This window comes from Notamacropus eugenii, chromosome 6, assembly GCF_028372415.1.
Source record: "Notamacropus eugenii isolate mMacEug1 chromosome 6, mMacEug1.pri_v2, whole genome shotgun sequence".
NCBI classification, from domain to species: domain Eukaryota; kingdom Metazoa; phylum Chordata; class Mammalia; order Diprotodontia; family Macropodidae; genus Notamacropus; species Notamacropus eugenii.
Genome location: NC_092877.1, coordinates 204138213 through 204161620, shown reverse-complemented (window position 1 = coordinate 204161620; position 23408 = coordinate 204138213). Strand labels below are relative to the sequence as shown.

The 23408-nt window shown below is 34.8% G+C and overlaps 1 protein-coding gene across 2 annotated transcripts in view; it reads right to left on the bottom strand.

Annotated features, from left to right (window-relative positions):
- The window catches only part of GCC2 (GRIP and coiled-coil domain containing 2), a 52504-nt gene extending 30177 nt beyond the window's left edge, over window positions 1-22327 (bottom strand). The window contains exons 1-10 of one of the 2 annotated variants that reach the window (XM_072621807.1): window positions 22136-22327; window positions 21478-21534; window positions 20298-20382; window positions 19332-19399; window positions 17871-17975; window positions 13549-16011; window positions 12742-12811; window positions 8660-8760; window positions 8468-8566; window positions 3592-3711 (exon numbers count right to left, since the gene is read on the bottom strand). In XM_072621807.1, the coding sequence (XP_072477908.1) occupies window positions 3592-3711; window positions 8468-8566; window positions 8660-8760; window positions 12742-12811; window positions 13549-16011; window positions 17871-17975; window positions 19332-19399; window positions 20298-20382; window positions 21478-21534; window positions 22136-22141 (3174 nt within the window). In that variant the 5' untranslated portion in view covers window positions 22142-22327. The remainder of the gene's footprint in view (window positions 1-3591; window positions 3712-8467; window positions 8567-8659; window positions 8761-12741; window positions 12812-13548; window positions 16012-17870; window positions 17976-19331; window positions 19400-20297; window positions 20383-21477; window positions 21535-22135) is intronic. The other variant, XM_072621809.1, reaches the window with a different exon arrangement.
- Between the last annotated feature and the right edge of the window lie 1081 nt (window positions 22328-23408).

Sequence of the window (23408 nt, the reverse complement as noted above, 5' to 3'; positions counted from 1 at the left end):
GAAGGAAATCAACATTATCATTATAACCTACTATGTGCCAGGCATTGTGCTAAGTGCTCTACAAATATTACCTCATTTGATCCTCACAGCACCCCTGAGAGGGAGGTGCTATAATTATCCCCATTTTACAGCAGAGGAAACTGAAGCCGGCAGAAGGTAAGTGACTTGCCCAGGGTCCCACAGCCACTAAGTATTTCAGATCATATCTGAACTCAGGTCTTTCTGAATCTAGGCCCAGAGTAATATCTAACTGTGCCAGTTTGGTGCCTCCTAAAAGGTATAAAGAAAGGAATTAAGAAATTTAGAGTAAAAATAATGGTTCATATAGAACTGTTTTAGTTCTATCAGTCTTCTGGCAATAAAAAAAGGAAAAAAACCCCTCATTTTTAACTGAACCCAAGCCTTGCAATTTACTGCCTTGTTCATGCTGTTTACTTCTGAGCCTTTTTCTTCATCCGTAATATGTACTTACCCTATACCTCACAGGGTTGTCATGAGGAAAACATGTAGAAGTACTTTGTAAACTGTAATTATTAATTCAGAAAATGACTCACTTGCATAGTGCTTTAAAGTTTGTAAAGAACTTTCTTCACAACAATCCCTTGTAGTTGAGTAGTTTAGTAACATTTCCCTCTCCTCTTTTTTAAACACACAAAGAAACCCTGAAGTTCTGGCAAGTTAAATGCCTTGTCTAGGATCACACACAGCTGGCAGGCATCTACTGCTGACTTTGAGCCCAGGTGTCTGTATTCTAAATCCTAGGCTCTTTCCATGTCACCAACTTTGATATTCTGATGCACCTGTGACCTTAAGCATTTGGGCCCTCTTTTCAGCAGACAAACCAACTCTTACCTTCTTTTCCTATGTGACCTCTGTCCCTGTCCTACCATAAATAATCCAAGGGGATGTCCACCCAACATCCTGGAAACTTCTGATCTCATTCCAGTAGAGCCAATAGGCTGCCCAACAGCTTGATCCTGGTGCATGATCAGCCTTTTTCCATTTACAGTCTTACATCTCTTTGATGACATTCTTTAGGCAGTTTTTCTTGTAGCACCTACGTTAGTTAAGTGTTGTCACCTACTTATGCCCACCATGCACTTACATGCCCTCAAGATGATCAACACCTTTAATCCTTCAGAGACTACAACGTTCTGACTTGTAGTCACGCAATGTCACTGGAAGAATATCCATGAAAAAAAGCTGGGCCTTTGTTTCAGTGAGAAGTTTTGAGGTCACTAAAAGCATGTTATAATTTTCCAAACAAATTCAGCACAGTCTTTCTCTTGTTCAATTATGGGGCCAAGTCATGGTATATCTGATGTGTCTTTCTTAGACATCTGTAGTGGTGGACCACTTCTGTCTATAGGTTACCTACTCAAGAAGACAACAAAGTTTGATGCACCTAACCAGAGGTTAATAACTCTTGAGCATGTATCTATGTTAGAAGGTTTTGGACTACATACAACCAGCATAGTATTATTTACAAATATTGTCAAGTGGAAGACATCTTTTAGTTTCTGTGCTAGATATGAAAATCTTTGGGTAAGCCTAAGTCTTCCTATTTTATGCCTTGTTTGATATAAACAATTAGAGGATCAGAAAAATTTTCTATTATTCATTTTAAGGAAACTTGTATGATTCTGACACATGCATAGGAGAGATTTTGTTGACAGTATCTAAAGAGGAACTGTGCTCTAATTCAATGCTTTTGTAGTCAACAAAGAAACACAGTGGGACTTTGTGTTTTCTCCACCTTTTATCTAATTTGACTATAAAAATGTAGAATACTGTTTGTGAAAACCTATCTGTTCCCTTGTCAAACCTAAATCAAGGATATTTTTGATGCATATGTAAAGTCTTAATTTCCATAAAGATTTTGAAGTGATGGAAAAATGGCATCTAAATTAATAGCTAATATTTTTTTTCTTGGTCACCTTTAGGGTCTGATTTTTTCCCCCAACTACTTGCTATCTCTTCTCTCTCTCATACTGAGAATTAATCTCAAAAACTGCATTGCCTCCCAACATGGACCAACTCTTCATATTTGGTTTAGTATAGCTGCTAGTCTCATCTTTAGTGTCATTTATACTTTATCATGTAGAATCTAAATACAGTAGCTGTATTGTCACTCTGAAGATTGTTACAAAACTCTTTACAGACCTTTTCTGTTGTTTGTTTGCCATCTCTCCAGAAATGTCTTTGGGATGACTCAACTTGTTTAATTATTTTGCTAAGAATCTTTTATCATCTTCTTCTATGAGATTTTACAAATAAATTTATATTTTTCCAAACCATTGTTGCCCTTGGCTGGCATCACTCCTTGCTTTGGAACAGAGACAAAGTGCTTGTTGACTGAGATGATTTCTATGGTCTTTGTGTTTCCCCTTTGTGGCTACTGAGTTATAATGTGAAACTTACAAAACTATCATAGGCTGTGTCTATTCTCTAATGCATTTCCTATTTTTCAGCATCATCAATTTAAAAAATAGGTCAGAACAGAGTTACCTTAATTATATTCCCTATCTTCTTCTCATCTCTATTCTAATTTAGTAATGATGAAGTCATAGTTACATGTCCAAGTATTATTTTCAACTAGATTATAAACTCCTTAAAGGCATGGATTCTGTCTTACACTTCTTTGTATTCCACCTACTAGATTCGTTTTCTTGTTAGCATAGTGCTTGCACACAGCAGGAAATAAAAAAAACTTTACTGATTAGTAACTGAAATTTTTATATTCTACTGGCATTTAATCTGATCTGTATCTGATGGAAGACATTTTCTTAAAGAAAGAACTGAATATATTTTGCAGGATTAAGTACTGGTAACTCAGCATTCAACATGGTGAAATGACAAGTAACCTATAACTGTAATAGTATATATATTAAATGAAATCCAACCTAACTGGTGGCTAAGTCAGTGGACAATAATTATAGCTTTTATAGAAGAAATCTTATTCAGTCAACTATAAAACTATTTATTCAATTCTCTAAAGTGAACTTATCTCTCACCTATGCAGCTGTTCACATCTGGAAGGCTTTGTTTAAAAATATGTACTAACTGTTGCTATGTTTCCTACCCACTGCCCTCAATTAGAAAAAGAAATTATTAAAGAAAAATTATCTCATCTTTAAGATGTAACAAACAGAAGAGATAAAAACTAAAGACATGCAAAACCCATGATAATACATTCATTGCTTTTGGTTACTTGTCAATCAAACTGAAAGCATAGTGCTTTTCCTTATATAGCTGATTTCTGTTGGAAGAAAAGGAAAAATAAAAAATGAATTTTACTCCATGAACAACTGTTTCTAAGTATGGTATGTTAAAAAAAAAAAAAAAAAGACCCAGACAATTGCAAAGAAATCTATAAATCTATCCTGTGAATAAGAGTTGCTGACATTTGGAAAATTTAACTGATAATCCCATTAATAATTATTGCTGTGTTTTAAACTTTCTCCTTCTTAGGAAAAAATTCAGAATTTTAAAAAAGTTATACATTAATATTTTTGGTAATATATATCTTCTTTATTAAGATCAATGAGCATGTGTTAACTAGCACATCCACAAGTAATCAATTTCAATTACCTGAGAACCTGAATTCTTTAATTGTCTTGTAAGGTCTTCTATCTGATGCTCAAAATTATTTGCACGCTCCTTTTCCATGTCCAATTGCTCTGCTTGTTTATCATATTCTAAAAAAAGATTCTTTAAGAAGAGACAAAACAATACCATAAGTAAAACACATCAGAATATCACATGCTGAATCATTATGGTAATATTATTCTATTTAGTATTTATAAATAACCACTGGATGCTAATTCTTTTTATCAGAATATATTATTTTATTGGAATACTTAGTGTGCATAAAAACTAGGCTATGAAAAACACCTTTGCTACAGTTAAATAATTTTTGCCATTAATATGGAAGATAGCTAAAATGATTGAAGGAAGATAAATTTTTTAGTTTTAAAAATTTTCTAAAAAGTGATGAAAAGATTTGTTATGTATGTCATTCCAAATACTTTTAAGCATAACAGACTAAAGGTATCACTACTACAAACCCTACTTGGACTTACAATATAAATTCTCACACTAATTTCAAGGTAGGGATTGGCAACCTAGAGCCTATAAACATAAATATTCATTTAATAAGTCACAACCAGGTCTTAATTGGACCCTAAGTGGTCCATGGGGATAATTATTTTTTTTTTCAGGTTACTATCATGTTCTTGATCCTGTGCATTAACTTTAAGTCCACTCCTGCCTGAAAAGTCAGGAGACCTGATGGTCATTATTCTTACACACACATTTTTTCATATAACTATTGATAGCTTTGATTTCTCATTCTGAAAACTTTTTGTTCATACCCTTTGGCTATTTATCAATTGGAAAATGGCTCGAATCTTTATAAATTTGGCTCAATTCCCTATATATTTGAGAAGTGAGACCTTTATCAGAGAAACTTGCTGTAAATTCTTTTCTCAGTTTCCCAGTCTAACTGTGGCTGCATTGATTTTGTTTGTGCAACTCCTTTCTAATTTCATGTAATCAAAAATTATGCATTATATTTCCTGTGATCATCTCTATTTCTGGTTTAATCACAAAATTTCCCTTATCCATAGATTCAAAAGATAATTTTTTCCGTGGTCCTCTAATCTGTTTATATCATATCAACCTTTACATCTAAATCATGTACCCATTTTAATCTTATTATTACTACTAATAATAATTAAGGGTAAACTTTGAGCTCATCAAATACAAGGCCACTATGGTCATTTGTTTTTGTGTATTGTTTACCTAATCTATTCCACTGACCAATCAGCCAGTATCTGATTGCTTTGATTACCTCTTTGTAATACAGTCTGAGATCTGATACAGCTATGCTGCCTTCCTTCACTTTTTTTTCCAGATTCCCTTGCCATTTTTAACCCTTTTTCCTCAGATGAATTTTTTTTTAGCTTTATAATTCTTTAACTGTTGTGACATTTAATGAGTAAATTAATTTAGGCAATATTGTCATTTTTATTATGCTGGCTTGGTCTACTCATGAGCAATTAATATTTCTCCAATTATTTAGATCTATTTAACCAAGTATTTTGTAATTGCGTTCATATAGTTCCTGAGTGTGGCTTCGCAGGTAAATTCCCAAATATTTTATACTGTTTGCTGTTTTTAAATAGAATTTCTCTAATTCTTCCTGCCAGGTTTTGTTGGTAATATGTAGAAATGCAGATGATTTATGTGAGTTTACTTTAAATCTTAGAATTTTGCCAAAGTTGTTAATGGTTTTGACTGGTGTTTAGTTGATTCTCTAAGTTTACCACCACATCATCTGCAAAAAGTGCCCCTTATACCCTATTCTTTATCCCTTAAATTTTTTTTCGTCTTACTGTCATAGCTAGCATTTCTAGTTAAATAATAACAACGATAACAGATATCCTTGCTGCACCCCTAATTGTACTGGGAAGGCTTCTAGTTTATCCCCATTACAGATAATGCTGGCCTTGGTTTAGATGTATACATTACTTATCATTTTAATATAAGCTCCATTGATTTTTATGCTTTGCAGTGTTTTTAATGGGAATGGATGTCATATTTTGTTAAAAGCCTTTTCTGCATCTGCTGACATAAACATAATTTTTAAAATGCCTATAGTTTTCTTAATATTGAACCAGATGTACATTTCCAGTAAAAATCTAACCTGGTCATAGTGCTCTTTGTGGTATGTTACTGTAATCTCCTTGCTAGTATTTTATTTAAAATTTTTGCATCAATATTCATTAAGGAAATTGTTCTATAGTTCTTTGTTTTTGCTCTCTCTCTGGTTTAGGTATCAAAACCATATTTGTGTCATAGGAGAAATTTGGTAGGACATAGGAAGGGAATTAATTGGTTTTTAAATGTTTCGTTGTTGTCGCTGTGTTCATTCTTCATTGCTGAAGAAGACCATGCCATCAGAGAAATGATGACATGGCTTGCACTTGACTGTTCTAATATATTAATATTTCACTGCCAATATTTATGACCTTTTTATGCATAAAAATATGTCAGAAACTAAATACATTACTGGTGGAGCAGTAAAATTGATCTACAAAACTGAAAATAATTTGGAGTTACGGCGCAGGGAGAAGTGACTAAACTGTTAAAACACTTTGACCATGATAGTCCCACTTTTAGGCAAATAGACCAAGAAAGTAAAAAACAGAAATGTTATAGAGATACAAGACAGATATACATACATATACCAATACATTCATAGTAACACATTTTCGTTTGTAAATCCATCTGGCCTTTTTTTTTTCCTTAGGGAATTCATTTATAACATTCAATTTCTTTTTCTAAGATGAAGCTACTGAAGTACTCCATTTCTTCTTTTATTAATTTGGGCACTTTTAATTTTGTAAACATTCATCCATTTCATTTAGATCATCAATTGTGCCATATAACTGAGCAAAATTGTTCTTAATTTCTTTAAGTTCATTTTCATTGTTTATTCATTTACTCTTTTCATTTTTAAACCTGCATTTTGTTTTTCTTCTCCTCTTTTTAAAAATCAAACCAACCAACGGTTTATCTACTTTATTTGACCATAAAACTAGCCTGAAGCTTTATTAATTGTTTTTTAACTTTAAATTTTAATTATCTCTCCTGTGATTTTCAGGACTCCTATTTTGGTGTTTAACTGAGGATTTTTAATTTGTTCTTTTAAATTTTTTTTTTAGTTGCATGCCCAATTCATTCATCTGCTCTTTTTCTCTTTTACTGATATAAGCTTTTAGAAATAGAAATTGTCCCTTCTAAGCACTGTTTTGGCTACATCCCACAAATTACAGTATGTTATCTCATGTTGTCATTATCTTTAATGAAACTATTCATTGTTTCTATGATTTGTCCTTTGACCCACCCTTTCTTCAGGAATAGGTTATTTAATTTCCAATTGATTTTTAACCTATAATTTAAAGACCTTTTATTAAAAATAATTTTTATTGCCTTCTAGTCCAAAGGGGTGCATTTAACATCTCTGCATTTGTTTGGGAGGTTTTTATGTCCAAATACATAGTCATTTTCCGTGAAGGTGCCATTTATAGTTGAGAAAAAATACATACTTCTTCCTATTCCCATTCAATATTCTCCAGAGACCTAGCATAGCTAACTTCTCTAAAATGCTATTCATCTTCTTATTGCTAATGCTTATTTCTTGATTATCTAAGTCTGAGAGGGATACTGAGGTCATTCATTACTATAATTGTCCTTTTCCTTTTGTAACTCACTTACCTTTTCCTTCAAGAATTTGGATGCTATAACAGTTGGTACATTTATGTTCAGTATTGATATTATTTCATTGTCTTTTTACCAAAATGTAATTTCTCTGATTATCTCTTTTAGTTAGATTTTTGCTTTTGCCTTGAGTTTATAAATGCTACCCCTGCCTTTTTTTTTTAAATTTCAGCTGAAGCATAATAGATTCTGCTTCAGCCCCTTAATTTAATTTTGTGTACATCTTTCTGTTACAGGTGTGTCTCTTGTAAACAGCATATTGTGAGATTCTGGTTTCTAATTGATCCATCTCTAAAAACTTACAATAACAGAAAATACACATTAATAAACTGGTATTGCAAGTAAAAAACTAGGACAAATTAAAACCATATGCCTTGTTTTAGGAATTATACAAACTCTTGTAAAGTAAAAATAAAATTTATTTGCCTGTGTATATAACTTGCATTGCCTATGAAAGTGTCTTCAAAAATTATGGTACTTAAGTTTCTGTTGGATTGAGAGAAATTCAATGAAAATTTTGCAGATATTTCTCAGCAGATTTAAATATAAATTTTAAAAACTGGTATCTAATATGCAAAAGAAATGGCCTAAACCCTCTATTAATCTCCTACTTTTTCTATTAGATGCCACTACTCAAAACTTCTTAACCAGATCAGCTAAACTGTACCATACTTGATATCCCTCACACATATTATCTCTCACTTCTAGGCTTTTGCATAAGATGTCTCTCATGAGTGGAATGCTCTCCTTCCTCAACTTTGCTTCTTAGAATTCCTAAATGTCTTTGAGACTGCTCAGATGCTACTTCCTTCATGAGGTCTTATATTACAACTCTCCTCCCTCTTCCTCAAATTATTCTGTAAACAATTTGTATTTATTTATACGTGTTCAATCTGTTATATTCAATAGAAATTAAGTTTCTTGAAGGAAATCTTTTTTTCATCTTTATAGCCCTATCACCTAGCACAATGCCTTATATATAGTAGGTGCTTAATAAATGATTGCTGAATTGAGGACAGAATATATATGTATATAAGTATGTATACGGTAAAAAAAAAATCAGTTTGAAATTTAGAGTATTATCCTACCATAGGCAAAAATGTATTTCAAGAAATAGCTGCGTTCACTTTGAAGCTGTAAGTAAAATTTTAAAAAAGATTATAAAGACAATAACTATTTTTACCTTATATCCTTCTGCTCCTTGAATGAGGTCTTTCATTGAAGTAGACAAATTATCTCTTTCAGATCGTACCAATTCAAGTTCCTCTCTCAGAGACTGTGCCTATTTTACATACATATCAATATTATTTAGTACAGAAAAATGAAGATTTGCTTAAACTATAAAACTCCAGAGTCTGTTTAGAAGGTATCTTACCTCTTTTCTGCTGAAATCAAGTTCTTTCCTTGCTTTCAAGGCAACAACTTTTATCTTACTTAATTTCTCTTCTTTTTCTTTGGATTCTTTTTCTAAATTTACTGAAAACAAGGATGAAAAGAATTGTTTACTGAAGTAAATTGAACCTACAAGGAGCTCTTTAATAAAATGCTCTTGGGATCTGTTCACAGTCTTATTCAATATTTTTATCAATGACTTGAATGAAGTCAGAGAGGGCATGTTGATTAGACCCATGGAAGATCTGAATCTAGGAGGAATACGGCATGACAGAAGTAGGACAAAAAAATGAACTAAACTGGTATTATTATAATACAAACTTAGTATGCTGAAGTTTAATAAGTGTTTTGGTTCTGGGCAGAATATTTTAGAGAAAATATTGATGAGGATGGTGATGAGAAGAAAAATAATGGTGATAAATAGGGAAAAGACTACTATGAGAACACTGACCTATTATTTGAGACATTTCTTGATCATGAATCTTGCATTTATAAATTAAAATGTCAACTGGATTGATGCTCTGATTGGAAATCTCTAAAATTTAAATAGCAGGACTGAAGAGCGGATTTTATTTTTTTGCTTCAAGTTTGGTAAACATAATATTAAGAGGGGATTTCTGTGTTTTTTCAAATGAGAAATTTCCAAATGTTTTCTATTACAGAAGATATTTTTAATTAAAGAAATTGCTTCTTTTTATTAATTAACTGGATAGGCCACTGTTAAATATAAGCACATTCTCATTGAAGGGATTTTTTTTACATGTTATCAGAGCTCATCAAAGAGGAGGTACACAAAAAGGAAAATAGACAAAACTAGCACTGGGAAAAAAACCAAACCTTACTTTAGCTGAGTAGTTACTGGAAGATCAAATAATAACAAAATGCTAAATAAAACTTACCACATCACTCTTTTTAAGTGCTACATTATTTTGTTATATGACAATTATTTTCTACAAATTTTTTCAAGACACTAATCTTACAATATGGATTTGTCCTGATCATTTAAAAAAATTGAGATAAGGAGCAATTAATGTAAAAATAAGTTTCTTCTAAATTATTTATATGTAGCCATAAAAGTCAGTAAATAATTTTGATCTTGGCATACTTTAAAACCATCTTATTTAAATTTGTTTAACCAGATTTTCTTTCCAGATGGCTTTAACTTTCTATTCAGAAAGATAATGTTCAGAGAGAGTTGACTACTTCAAATCACCAAGGATAAAATACATATTGTTCAAAATCAAATACCGCATGAAGTTTCTAGATCCTCCTTCCCTTACAATTCTCTTAGGGTTTCTCCCCAGATCTCATTCAATCACAGTACTTAGGAAGCTAGATGGCACAGGGGATAGAGTGCCACGTCTGGAATCTCAAACACCCCTCTTCTTGATTTCAAATCCGGCCTCAGACCCTTACTAGCTGCATGACTCTGGGCAAGTTACTTAACTATTTGCACAGCTGCCTCATCTGTAAAATGAGCCTGAAAAAGCAATGGCAAACCACTCAGGCATCTTTGCCAAGAAAACCCCAACTGAGGTCACAAAGAGTAGGACATAACTGAAAATGACTGACCACAAACAATTACATACACAGTTTCTGCTTTTTTGGTATCTCAAAATCAGTGTATATCCTAGGAGCCCAACACAAAGCCTCATATAGAACAAGTACTTAATCAATTTTTTGAAATGAAGTGAAAGAAAAAGTGATTAGTACATTTATCCACAGAAACACTGGTTTATATAGGTTACAGCTAGATTTTTTTCACTAGTAGATGGTGCTAATGCTTCAGTAAGGTTGACTACATTTAGAGACCAGGGAAACTGCCAAATGAGCATGTAAAGGTGGCAGAAGATAAAATAAAGATGGGCTTTTTCTTTTAGGAAGTACTAAAAGACTGGCTAAATGAGTGGTGAAAAGCAATTACTAGTTAAGTACCAGTTAGGTTCCTAAGTGGAAATCTAAGGTACCTTTAAGTTATCACTATTTTGGAACTTACTGCTACATGGTTACCAATCTGATCCTTTGGAGTTTCATCTCATCTGGACATACAAACTTGGTGACTGGACATAACACTGCTTAGTTTTCATGACAACTCATTATGCAAAATAATATAGAAACTTATCTGCCCTGATTACTAACCTTTCCTACAATCAGGAAACCACTATAATCAGAGCAGGCTGCATGGGTGGCTATTTGCATAGCTATAAAGACTCCTACTAAGAGTTCATAGGATCACAGATTTAGAGGTAGAAAGGACCTTAGAGGTTATCTAATATAATCCCCTCATTTTACAAATGAACAAACTGAGGCCCAGAAATGATGACTATTTTGTCAAGTGGCTGAGTGAAGATTTAAAATCAAGTTCTCTGACTCTAAACCTAATACTCTTTCAACTCTAACACATGATCCTTTTTAGGATTCTGTACTTCCATGCTATGCTACTTCACAGTATTGCCAAATTGACTTCTTGAAACTTATAGTTTGGATTTTAATTTTTCACTTACGTAACAGTGATTAACAAGCAGTGATTCACTAACTTTAAACTCTAAATCTTTCACTGTTTTCTCCTTAAAGTAATCCATCTTTCATATTGTACCAACTTAAAAATGTCATGTCTGAAAAAATGCACTCTTTTAAAAACAAAACAACTTGTCAAAATACCTCTGCCATTAGATTAAGATTTTAATCTTTAACAAACTCTATATTGCCTTGTTATTTGCTTAGTCACCGACGTTCAAAACTTTGAAGTCATCTGTTACTATTCCATATTTCTTTACTTCCAACATCCAAACCAGTTGGCTAATCCTGTTGACTGTGTCCCTAGTATACCTCTACTAATTCTGTTCACTACAATGTCTGCTCCTTTACACTCCCATTGCCATCACCCTGGCCCAAGTCTTTATGATTGTTTAGATTATAGCAGTGGCTTCCTAAGCAATCTCCCTGCTGACAGCTTTCCTCCCAATAAATCCTCACAATACTTTCAAAGAAATCTTTTTAATTTAAGGTCCAACTATGAAACTTTACCACTCAAAAACTTTTATGTCTCCTTACTATTTACAAATAAAGGCCCAAACTAGCATTCAAGATCCTTTATAGTCCAGCACCAATTAACCTTTTGCAGACTTCTCAATGTAATATTCATGTTCACATAATGGGCACTCAAGTCAAACTGGACTATTCACTGTGTCATAAACAGACATCACAGTTTCTTGCCTTATTCCATTTTTCTATGCCTGGAATTTCTATTTCTCTCCTCATTTATACCTGCTGAAATCCTAATCATTCTTTAAGACTTAGCTGAAATGCAACATCTTCTTGAAGTTTCCCTGTCCTTCCTAGTTAGAAAGCAATTTCTTCCTCTTGAGAATTTTCATGACTTTGTAACTATTTTATGTTTATTTCCATATTATTTCTATAGATCTTATATCCCCTATATTGACTCCTTCAGGATTGAATACTGTATATTTAGGTGCCCATTTTTTACTGAATGTGGTATGTTTTAATTTAGAAAGATACATGCTAAAGATGTCTTAAGGATGATTTTATTTTTATTACAATCAACTCCAATTTCTATAGCATTATTCATGTTTTTCAATTAAAGATTAGCAGCAACTTAGGTGACTAGTAAGTAATTGAGAAATAATAACCTTGTGGCAATTTTAATATTACATGATAATTATTAGTTGGTAATCTAAAAATGTTTTGGGAGATGATTTGCTAGTGAAGTCATGCACTGTAAAATACATAATTACCTAAATAATGTCATGATACTTAAAAAACAACTATAGGACTAGTCAAATTAATAATGCAATACAGAAAATACCAGAAAACATTAAGTTTGTAGAAATCAAGGGTTGAATCTCCTTCTGAATCTAAACTCTTTCAGACAAATGTCTTTCCTAAAGACAAATACTTGGAAAAAAGAAGACATAACTGAATATAGGGGTATTGCGGAAATATTTGCTATAAAAATCCAATAGCTGCATGAATTCTTATTCTACCACAATAAAGTGACATGAAAACAATTGTCTTTAAAAAGATAGGTTAAACAAAAATAGTTACCAATTTTATCTTCTAGTTCCATTACTGAATGCTGATCACTTTTTATAGACTGTGAGTTCTCTAAGGAAACCTACATTTTAAACAAAGGCAAAAAAAGCAAAGCAATGTAATTAGACCAGTTTTTGGTTTTTTTTTTTTTGTAAAAAAGAAAAAAAGAAAGCTAAATTCACAAATGATTTACATAAAAGCATTTTTTGGAGTAGCTTTTCCCTGACCAACAATGTAACTAATATTGAACTCATAGTAGTATTATCAAAATTTCTGTGAAGATAAATCAATAATACAAAGTTTAATGTAGAAAAGTGTAGCATGTATGAAGAAGGTACAAAATCTGAAACATGGGAGTCCTCATAATTAAATACAGATATAATCAAATAGTTCTTCCAGCTTACCACACTACTATTAAATAATTTTCTGGTGGCAGAATCCCACATTTTAATTAAAGGGAAGTAGCTATACAGTCCTATTTTTGTTTTAAAACTGCTCCTTACTTAGGAACAAGTTTGTAGGCAAGATTTGCTGGACCTCAGTGACCTGCTATATAAAAGTGAACAAGTCATTTAATCCCACTATTCCTTTTCATAAGCAAGATCAAGATAATTAAAATCTAAAAAATATTTGTTTAGTGCTACATCTTCAACACTTTAGAGAAAGCTTACCATTTAGAAACAGAACTAAAAAATGCTGAATTTTCTTTTGAATACACCTAAGTTTATTCTCCCCAGGGTTTTTTGACTAAAAATCAGTGTTTTGAATGCACATGCTCTATAATCAAGGATTAATTATATTAATAAAATAATTTTCAACCTTTAAAGATGTCAATTCTGCTTTCACATCATGTAGTTCAGCTTCTTTTTGTTCTAGCAACTGTCTTAAATTTTCTTGCTTTTCTACAGATGATTCTCCTTGATCCTGAATTTCATCTTTGCTACATAAAAGGTTCTCAGAAAGTTCTCTTATCTGAGCTAAGAGATTTTGGTTTTCAAGCCTAGTCTTTTCATTTACATTGTTCATCTCTTGCAGGTCGAGTTGCAATGCTGCTTTTTCTGACAAACACCCTTCCAATTCTTCCTTTAGAAGAAGCCTCTCTTTTTCATAGTCTTCAAGTAAAGATCTAAGTTCTTCACAATGAGCCAAATTCTCTTCTTTAATATGTTCATTTTCTTTCTGCAATTGCAACACTGTTTCATTATTCTGAAAAACCAAATTCTGTTTTTCTTCCTTGATTCTTTCTAAAGAGTCACTTACAGCTTGTAGGATAATCATGATATCTTCTTCTTTCTCATTTATTTCTGAAACTCTAGATCCCATTTCTTTCAGAAAATTATACAGCTGAGACCTAATAATTGAATTTTGTGTTTGCTCCTTTACAAATAACTTATCTAAATTATCTTTTTCTTCAACTGCCAACTGAAGTTTATTTTCCAGTTCTGCAGCTTGTTCTTTAAAGCTAAAGTCTTCTTTTTTTTCAGATATGAAAGTGTTCAAATCTTTACTCATTTGGTCCTTTTCCTTACTTAGTCTTTCATTTTCTTCCTGAAGGGTCTTCATTTGAGATGACAACATTTCCTGTTCTTCTGATAGAACTTTAACTCGAACCTCAAGTTCTTCCACATTTTGGTGGTTACGTTTTTTTTCTTTTAAAGTCTCTTCCCAAGCTTCTGTTAATTCTTTCACCTTCTGTTCTAGTTCACCACTGTATTGAGTAATTTGGTCTACTTTATTCTTAAGTTCTACAATCTCTTCTTCTTTCCTTTTACATTTTTCGTGGAGGTTGTCTAGCTCCTCCTGAGCATTTTGTATTTTACTTAAGAACTGATCTTTTTCATCACTAAGAATACATATCTTTGCTTGTAGCTCTTGTATTGTGATATCTTTCTGATTAAGACTAATCAATATTTCTTCATTTTTCTCTTGAAGGCCCCTAACTACATTTTCATATTTCTGTGCCTCATCTTGCTTAGATAATAATACTTCCTTTTCTCCTCTGAGACGATTTACAGTTTCAATTAGACTATCCTTTTCATTAAAAGCAGCTCTGAGTTTTTGCTGCAATTCATGAACATCAGAAGCTTGCTGTTGTTTCATGGATTCAAACTCCTGGCTGATCTTTCCAGCTGACTCACCCAATTCTCTCTGTAAAATTTCCATTGTTTCTCGCAAACTGTCATAATTTAAAACTGCTTCTTGCTTTTCTTGCTGTAAGTTTTCATACTGTTCCCTAAGATCTTGCATTTCAAACATTATGGCTAATTTTTCTTTTTCTGAACTTGACAATAAAGTTTGCTTTAGTTCCGATATTTCTTTTTGGTACTCCTCTTTAAGACTCTGTACTTCTATGTTATGTTGTTTCACAGTATTACTAAACTGATTTCTTGAAACTTCGAGTTCAGACTTTAATTTTTCAATTATACAACAGTGATCTTCTTTAACAAGTAGCAGTTCATTAACTTTAAACTCTAAATCTTCCCGTTCATGAAAAAACTCATCCTTTATATGCTGGGCATCCATTTCGAGTTTTAACTTAAGATTATTCATATAGGTTACTTCGTCTTTTAACATACTATGCTGTGACTCCAGTTCTTTCAAGGAATCTTCCAAGTGTTTGACTTTTTCATTCACTATTTCTTTTGTAGCTATATCTTCTTGGATCTCCCTGTCATATACCAGATTTTCTTTAACTGGATTCAGTGCTTCTTTAAGGTTTTCAAATTCATGTTTGGACTTTTCTTGAATGTTTTCTTCATTTGCAATACTCTCCATTAGTTGTACAAATTTGTTTCTTTCTCCTTCATGTTCTTTACCAGAAGCTTCAAGCTGATGCATCAATGTTGCCATTTCTTCTTTGTGCGTAGTCTTCAGTTGCAGAAGCTCCTCCTGCAAGCTATTAATTTCACTTTGGTAATGCTGAGAATTAGCCTTGACAATGTTTTGGAGATCATTAATTTCTTGGTTCTTTTCCTCAGCAACAGCTTCCAATTGCTTTTTCAGATATAAAATTTGTTCTTCATAAGCTGGCTTAATTCTTTGAATCTCTTCTTGCAACTTTTTGACATCATCTTGGGACTCACTATTAAATTTAAGTTGTTCTGAAAGTTCTATTTGCTTTTTCACTGCTTCCTCCAACTCCTTCTCCAAGGCAGCTCTATCTTCACTGTACTTTGACTGTACTTGAGTCAATTCAGTTTTCCAATTTTCAATTTCCTTCAAGTAACTTCTACTTGAGTGTTCAAACTCTTTCTGTAGATCTTCCATCTTAGTTATGGAATGCTGGTGAAAAAAAATAAATATACATCAATCATTACATAATTAACCTTAACTTTCAGTTTTCTTTGCATCCTTTTAGCTGCTGTCTAACCAGACAGAAGAGGAACCAAGCACAGATGATAGAGAATAATTATCCTAGGCAGGCTCAAGAACTTTGCTTAATTCCTGCCCCATCTCAATGGGAACAAGGACCAAAAAAAAAAGCTTTTTACCTCTCCCATAAGGCTCAATCAGCCTGAATGAAAATGCAAGATAAAGATGTTTTAAACAGTATGACCACAGTTAACATTTAATGAACACTACTGTAAAAGATACCAAAAATACTACAGCCAATGTTTGGACAAAAAGCAAATAAAGTCTCTGAATCTTACTTTCCTTTAAAAAGCTTCTAAAAATTATTTTTAACTTTAAAAAGTAAACTTTCTCTTAATCAAATATGGTAAAATATAATTGGACTTTGTTTAAAAGAAAAAAAGAATTTTATAGTCACAATTATGGCAGAAATAAATGACAGATAGCATAAGCATTGTACTTTTTAAGACCAGGGGTATTTACGGTCATCAGATGCATTACAACACTTATAATGGTAAATGAGGGGAGGTTATAGTTTGTTCTGCTTATGTACAGAAAGAAACATGAAGAAAACTGATCTATCATTATGGGATGAACTTGATGAGAGTACTTCCAGCTAAAAATCTATGCTCCTATTAACTATATTTAAATAGTTAATTATAAAATTTAAGTAATGTTATGCCAATTCTTTATATAATAAACATTACTTAGTCTCATCTCATCCTGCACCTACATCTTCACTTTGGGTATTTAGGCTATATTACAGATGTCTACATTTCATATGCTGTAGCCAACCCAAGGAAAAAAAAAAATAAACCATTTGAACTCCCACACTTCCTATTAACCTTGGAGAAGCAGCATTTATAAATCATTTTACCACTGTCCAACTGTTATTATCTGATTACAGTTAAAGATAAAAATTGCCTGTCTGTGACTAACCTGGGAAGAAAACTTTCCATAGAGGATTTAGCCTCCATCTTCTGTTTGTTTTTTCCCTTAATGGTATTCTTTCCTTTCCCTTCCTCTGATTCTCCTCCCCTGTTAGTTACTGGCTTTGTTTTTTCCCTTAATGGTATTCTTTCCTTTCCCTTCCTCTGATTCTCCTCCCCTGTTAGTTACTGGCTTTCTAAAACTTTCCTCAACACAATAAAAACTTTGGCTAAAGCTTATTTACAATAGTATTAACTATTTTGGCTACTTGTATGTTTAAATTTTGTCCATAAATGTCAAATGAAAGGTAGTTTAATCAGGTAAATTATGGCAGAGAATTTGTGGGGCAAGGGAACTCCCTTCTTGGGCCTTGAAATCATAAATCATTGAGATTAGTCAAGGAAAATTACTTTGACTGGTAAAGGTTGGTGGTTTAGGTTAGAAGGAAAAATAGGCAGCTAAGCTGATCTTTCTTCTGTCCCTTTCCTTGACCCTCAACCCATTTTTCCCCTATCTCTATACTTTGACTCATACTGGGAAATCCAGTATCTATTTTTAATTTTCACTGACTCCTTACCCTTCTCCTCCATGCTATCATCCTAGACTACATCTTGCTTTACTCCAGAACAGCATCATAATGAAGTAATACTTACTTAGTTTTAAAATATCAGAATATGTGTATGTGTGAAAAAGAATTACTTTAGAATTATATAAGTAAAACATAATAAATGAAAAAAAAATACTTTTTTCTCTCCAAAATGATTTTTCTCAATACTGATTAAACAATGCAACAATAAAGCTAGAGATACTAACTTAGAATATACAAAAAACAAGTATAAGAAAAAGGTATGCTTCCATACTTCAGTTTCTTGCTTCATTTTAACATTTTCTTTCTTCAGAGCTAAACACTGTTGCTCAACCTCTGCTTTCTCCAGAAGAATAGTGTCCAGTCGTTCTGTGAGAGCCTATTTTTGAACAAGACAATGTGTTTGTAAAGTACTAATCAAAAAACAGGTGATAGTTCAACCACAGTACATTAATATAGTTTTGAAACATTTTCTGCTTTTTGGTAGGGAAACCCATCACAAAGACCAGACACTTATTTTTAGGAATTCTCTGGCCTGCTATCTAGAAATGGTATAATATAATTCAGGATAATCCAATGGTGGAACACCTAATATTTCAAAAGAATTACTTTTAATTTGATTTACTCCCATAAAGGCTAAAAGAACAGTGATAGCTTTGAGAAGGCTAAGGTAGTTGGAAAAGGAAGCTGATTTGGGAAAAGGCAGAGTTGAGGGGAAAGAGGAAAGAATATTTGGATTTCATCTTGACGAGTCTGAGGTAACAGAAAGACAATAATTTATAAAATGGTCAACATAATGCAAAGGAAAATAATACTGAAAGACTTTGGAACCCTGACGAATTAAGTGATAAATGATGATTTCAAAAGACTGAAGGCAAAGCATAACCCCCTCTTCTTGGCAGAGGTGTAAGTGCAGAAAGAGGCCTATGCTTTAAGAACTGGCCATGGATTATTTGCTTTGCTTGATTTTATTTACATGGAATCAGTAGAAGGTGAGGAGTCAGTGAGTAGCGGTAGTGATATTAAAAAAAAATATGAAGACAAAACAAACATTCAAATGAAGACGCAAGACCAAATTTATATGAGCTTATTAGCTAAAAGCATAAGATTTTTAAGCTGATACCTATATAAAAGCAGTTTAGGTCTCAAAGGGAATATAGATAGAAAGGAGTAGAGGAACAGGATTACCACCAAAATTAAGGGGTGAGAGAAAGTCAAAGCATCACAAAGCAATTTTTAGAGCTACAAATTATCTTAAAGACCATCTTGTCTGGAGGTTCTTAACCTAGGGTCTGTAAATAGGTTTCAGGAAGTCTGTGAAATTGGATAAAAAAAAAAATTACATCTTTCTTTTCCTAACCTTTGCTTTCCTTTATAATTCTATATGTTTTATTTTATGCACTTAAAAACATTATTCTAAGAAGGGATCCATTGGTTTTACCAGACTGCCAAAGGGATTCAAGATACAAAAAAGGTTAAGAATTCCTGATCTTAGAGTCCAGTCCACTCTCCTCATTTTACAGATGAGGCAATTAAGGTGTTAAAAGTCTAAGTGACTTTTCCTAGGTCAGAGAGATAAAAGAGCCAAGATTAGAACTCAAGTCTCCTGATTTATAGTAGTGTTTTTTTCCAATGCACTAGGCTGCCAACCTGCAAGGAGACATGACATATTTCCTATGAAAGTGTGTATAAAAACAACCAACCCCACTAACACTATTCAGAAACATGCTATTACCTGAATTACATCATTAGTTCCCCCAGCATCAGGTTTTGATCTGAATTCTTCAATCTCCTTCTCTAATTCTAAAAAAAAGTTTTAAAAAAAATTTTCATTACACTTTGAACAACTCAGAAAGATTCTATAAAAGCATTTTGTAAAACACACAATAGTTATACCTTTGATTTAAAAAGTAGCAATGCAACACTCCCCTCCCCCCAACATATTAAGTACCAAGGTAAAACTGACTTTATGCTCTAAGATCAACACACAACAGGCTATGTATAGACCTAAACATAAGGACATATGTCTTCTTCTGGAGCAGGACATCTTTTTAACTAAAATATCACCTCTTTTCTACTTGATAAAAATATTACTGAAACCAAAACTGGTAATTTTCTAGTAAGTCTCTGGGTGATATTTTTAAATCATTAAGAATTCAGGAAATTCACAGGTTATACATAAAAGAAAGATAACAGAGTCTTCTTTTTAAGAGGAAAAGATAAATTGAAGGTGGCATTCATTCAATCAATATCAGTGAATAACAGTAACAATAATACTAACATTTACATAGAGATTACTACGTCCAGGCACTGTGCTAACTGCTTCACTATCATCTCATTTGATCCTTACTCTCTAATTTCTTTGATAAAACAGTTCTAAAAATGGATAGTTTTAAATTATGTCATTAGGAGCTTCATCGCAAACAAGCTTTGTTCCGTCCTTCTAATATTCCTTTCAGCTCCATTAGAAAAAGACAACCACTCTTCAGTGTGGTGAGACAATGAACACATCACAAGCTAGAGTGGGTGGAATCTTAAACAGTGTTAGGCTCCATAAGATCGCTCGGGAAGAATTACATGTTTTGCACGGTATTATCAAGGACCAAAGCCAAGTCAGCGTAATATTAGCAATTGCATAATTTCTCTAAAAATGAAATGAAGACTTGGGCAGTTAAAGTGAACACTCTATCAATCCAATTACCTGTGCATCTTGATTTAACTTTCTGCATCAACATCATCTGCTTCTTGGCAAACTTGATGAGATCTTCCTTGGGTAATGTTTCCAACTAAAATGTGTACAGATGTTATTAAACTAGTTATAACTTATGTTTCTACTGTAGCACAAAGAAAGTACTTCAATGTTTTGCTAAAAGCAGTCCTATGTTGATGTTTAAATCTTTGCCTTTCTTAAAACTTTTAACTCAGTTGAGCAAAAACTACATCGAACTCCATGTTTACTTCTGAAGCAATCAATTACAAAAAGAACCTTAAGCATTTTTTTAAAAGGCCATTTTCATGGGCTTCTTAAGAAACTAGAAGTCTGACCACATGAAAATTCAAGAACTGCTGCTAAAAGAAAAAGAAGAGACAAGTTAGGCTGAGTATTCTACCAACAATGTTTTCATAAAGATTTCTGTGGAAAAATTATTGGATATATATACACACACATATATACATACACATATACACTTTAAATATCATGTGATCCAACACCCTAATTTACAGAAGAAGAAACTGAGACCTCTGAAGTACAAGTCATAACTAAGGATCATACCACAAGAAGAACGACTCTGACTATCCCAAGTCTTTTGACTCTTACTTAGCTTACCAGTTTTTAAATTTCACTACAGAACTACGCACAAAGTACTTAACTTTTTGGACTGCAGGTTCTTTCAGTAGTTATAACAGTTAGGAAATAAAAAGCATCTGTTAAATTTATCAGAAAATTAAGGTGATCCTAAGAATCCTCTAAAGGGCTCTCTGAATATTCTGAAGTCATAAAATAATGGGAACTGGCCTCAAGTTCCTTTTCAGTTCTCAGTTTTAGGGTTCTATTAAAATTTCAGATATCCAACGAGCATTTACTACATTCCTGATACTGTGTTACCTCCAGGAAATACAAGGACAAAAAAAAGTTTCTCAAGGAATTTACTGGAGGGAAAACTGCAGGTAAGAAGAAAAACAAATACACACGGGAATAAGAGCCAAGTAAGCTGGGGAAGGGAGGGCCCAGTCACAGTCACAGATAAGGGAAGGCTTCCAACAGGGCTGGAGTTAAGCCGGAAAGGAAGCTATGGACTGATTCTGAGAAGGACGGGTGAGGAATCCTTCACAGGATGTGTTAAGTTCTCCTGCACACAGCAGCTCTAAAGAGTAAATACCTTGGATTTGCCAGCCCCAGGGGTGGCTGGTGAGGCCACCACATCTTGCCCGGGATCCTGCAAGAGAGGCAGACTCAAACCTGTGAGTGAGTCGTCAGAACTGAGCGTACACACCCACACCCACACGTGTACACACACAGACACAGACACACACACAGACACACACAGACACACACACAGACACACACAGACACACAGACACACACACACACACACACACACACAGACACACACAGACACACACACACACACACACACACGCCCGCACCCCCCTCTCTCCGGGAACCCGGTGAGCACAATACAGGCGGTCCTAAGGTCTGAAGCTTTAACGCTGTCAAGGTGCACTAAGACTTTGGGGACACCCGGCCTCCTTCACCGACAATGGGCAGGGCATGCGGGGGAGCAGAAGGTGGAACAGGAAGGAGACGCTTCAGGCAGGGATGAGGGATGCTTAAAAAGGGAGGGGGGGCACTCCCCGGCAACTTCCTGCTTCAGGGCTGGGGGCAGGAAGGCCACGGGCCCGGAGGGGAGTCCAGAGTCAGCCGAGGAGGCCTTCGACGCCAGGAATACTTCGGGAAGGTGGGGGGATAGGGGAGGGACGTCTACGCCGCAGGCACCCCCGTTTCTCCCCAGCCCTACAGCCCGGGAAGCGGGTTACCTCCATGTCCACGCCGGCATCACACACCCCCACATACAAGCACAACCCCCCCTCGGCCCGCACTAGCCGGTCGGTGCCGCCGCCGCCGCAGCACTGCCTTCACTTCCGCCTCCAGCAGCCGCTGGGGCCGGAGCCGCTGATGACGTGGATCCACCCACGGGTCAAGGGTGACGTTTCACCGCAGCCCCGCCCCGCCCCGCCCCTGTGTTACCACGGTAACCGCGGCACCGCTTCTCTAGCTCTTCCCCCTTCTGGCTCCGCCCCTTCCTTCCACCCCCGCCCCGAGGCCTGTTGGTTGATCTGGAGCTTCCTGCTTCCGCCTTCCAGATCCGGGAGGAGGCCCCGGGCTGCAGTCGGGCCCTTCCCCCCTCCCTCCCTCCTCGCTCGGTGAATTCTGGGGGAAAGGATGATGAGGAAGGGGAGGGAAAAGGAGAAGAGAAGGGGACGAAATACCGAGCTACTAACTCTCTCTCTCTCTCTCTCTCTCTCTCTCTCTCTCTCTCTCTCTCTCTCTCTCTCTCTCTCTCTCTCTCTCTCTCTCTCTCTCTCTCTCTCTCTCTCTCTCTCTCTCTCTCTCTCCTCTCTCTCTCTCTCTCTCTCTCTCTCTCTCTCCCTCCCTCCCTCCCTCCCTCTCCCTCCCTCTCTCTCTCCTCACTCTCCTTCTCTGTCTCTGTCTCTCTCTCTCCCTCCCTCTCCCTCTCTCTCCTTCCCTCTCTGTCTCTCTCTCCTCTTTCTCCTCTCTCTGTCTTTCTCTTTCTGTCTCTCTCTCCCCCTCCCTCTCTCTCTCCTCCTCTCTCTCCTCTCTCTCCTTCTCTGTCTCTCTCTTTCTCTCTCTCCCTCCTCCCCCCTCTCCCTCCCCTTCTCTCTCTATCTCTCAGTCCTTCTGTCTTTTTCTGCCTGTCTCTGTTCTCATTCTCTCCGACTCTTTTCTCGTTCTGTCTCTTCTTGTGTCTCTGTCTCTCTCCCAGAGGCACTTGGAGTCATCTAGTAGAGAAGAGAAACGCATGTATTCAAGTGTGAGTCTTAAAATATCCCACAAAGGTTAGTTGAGGGTTAATCAGGTACAAGCCATTAAGGGATTCCAAAATAAAAAAAAAAAACAACATCCACTTGGTGACATTAAAGTGTAAAGAAATGACTGGCTAAAGCAGAACTTTGCATTGGCCTGCTCGGTTCATGACCATATGCACTTTGAAGGGATTCTCCCTACTCCAAAAAAGATTAATTTTCAAAACTGCCAGCAAATATCTCAGCATAAATCTCATTCCCCAAA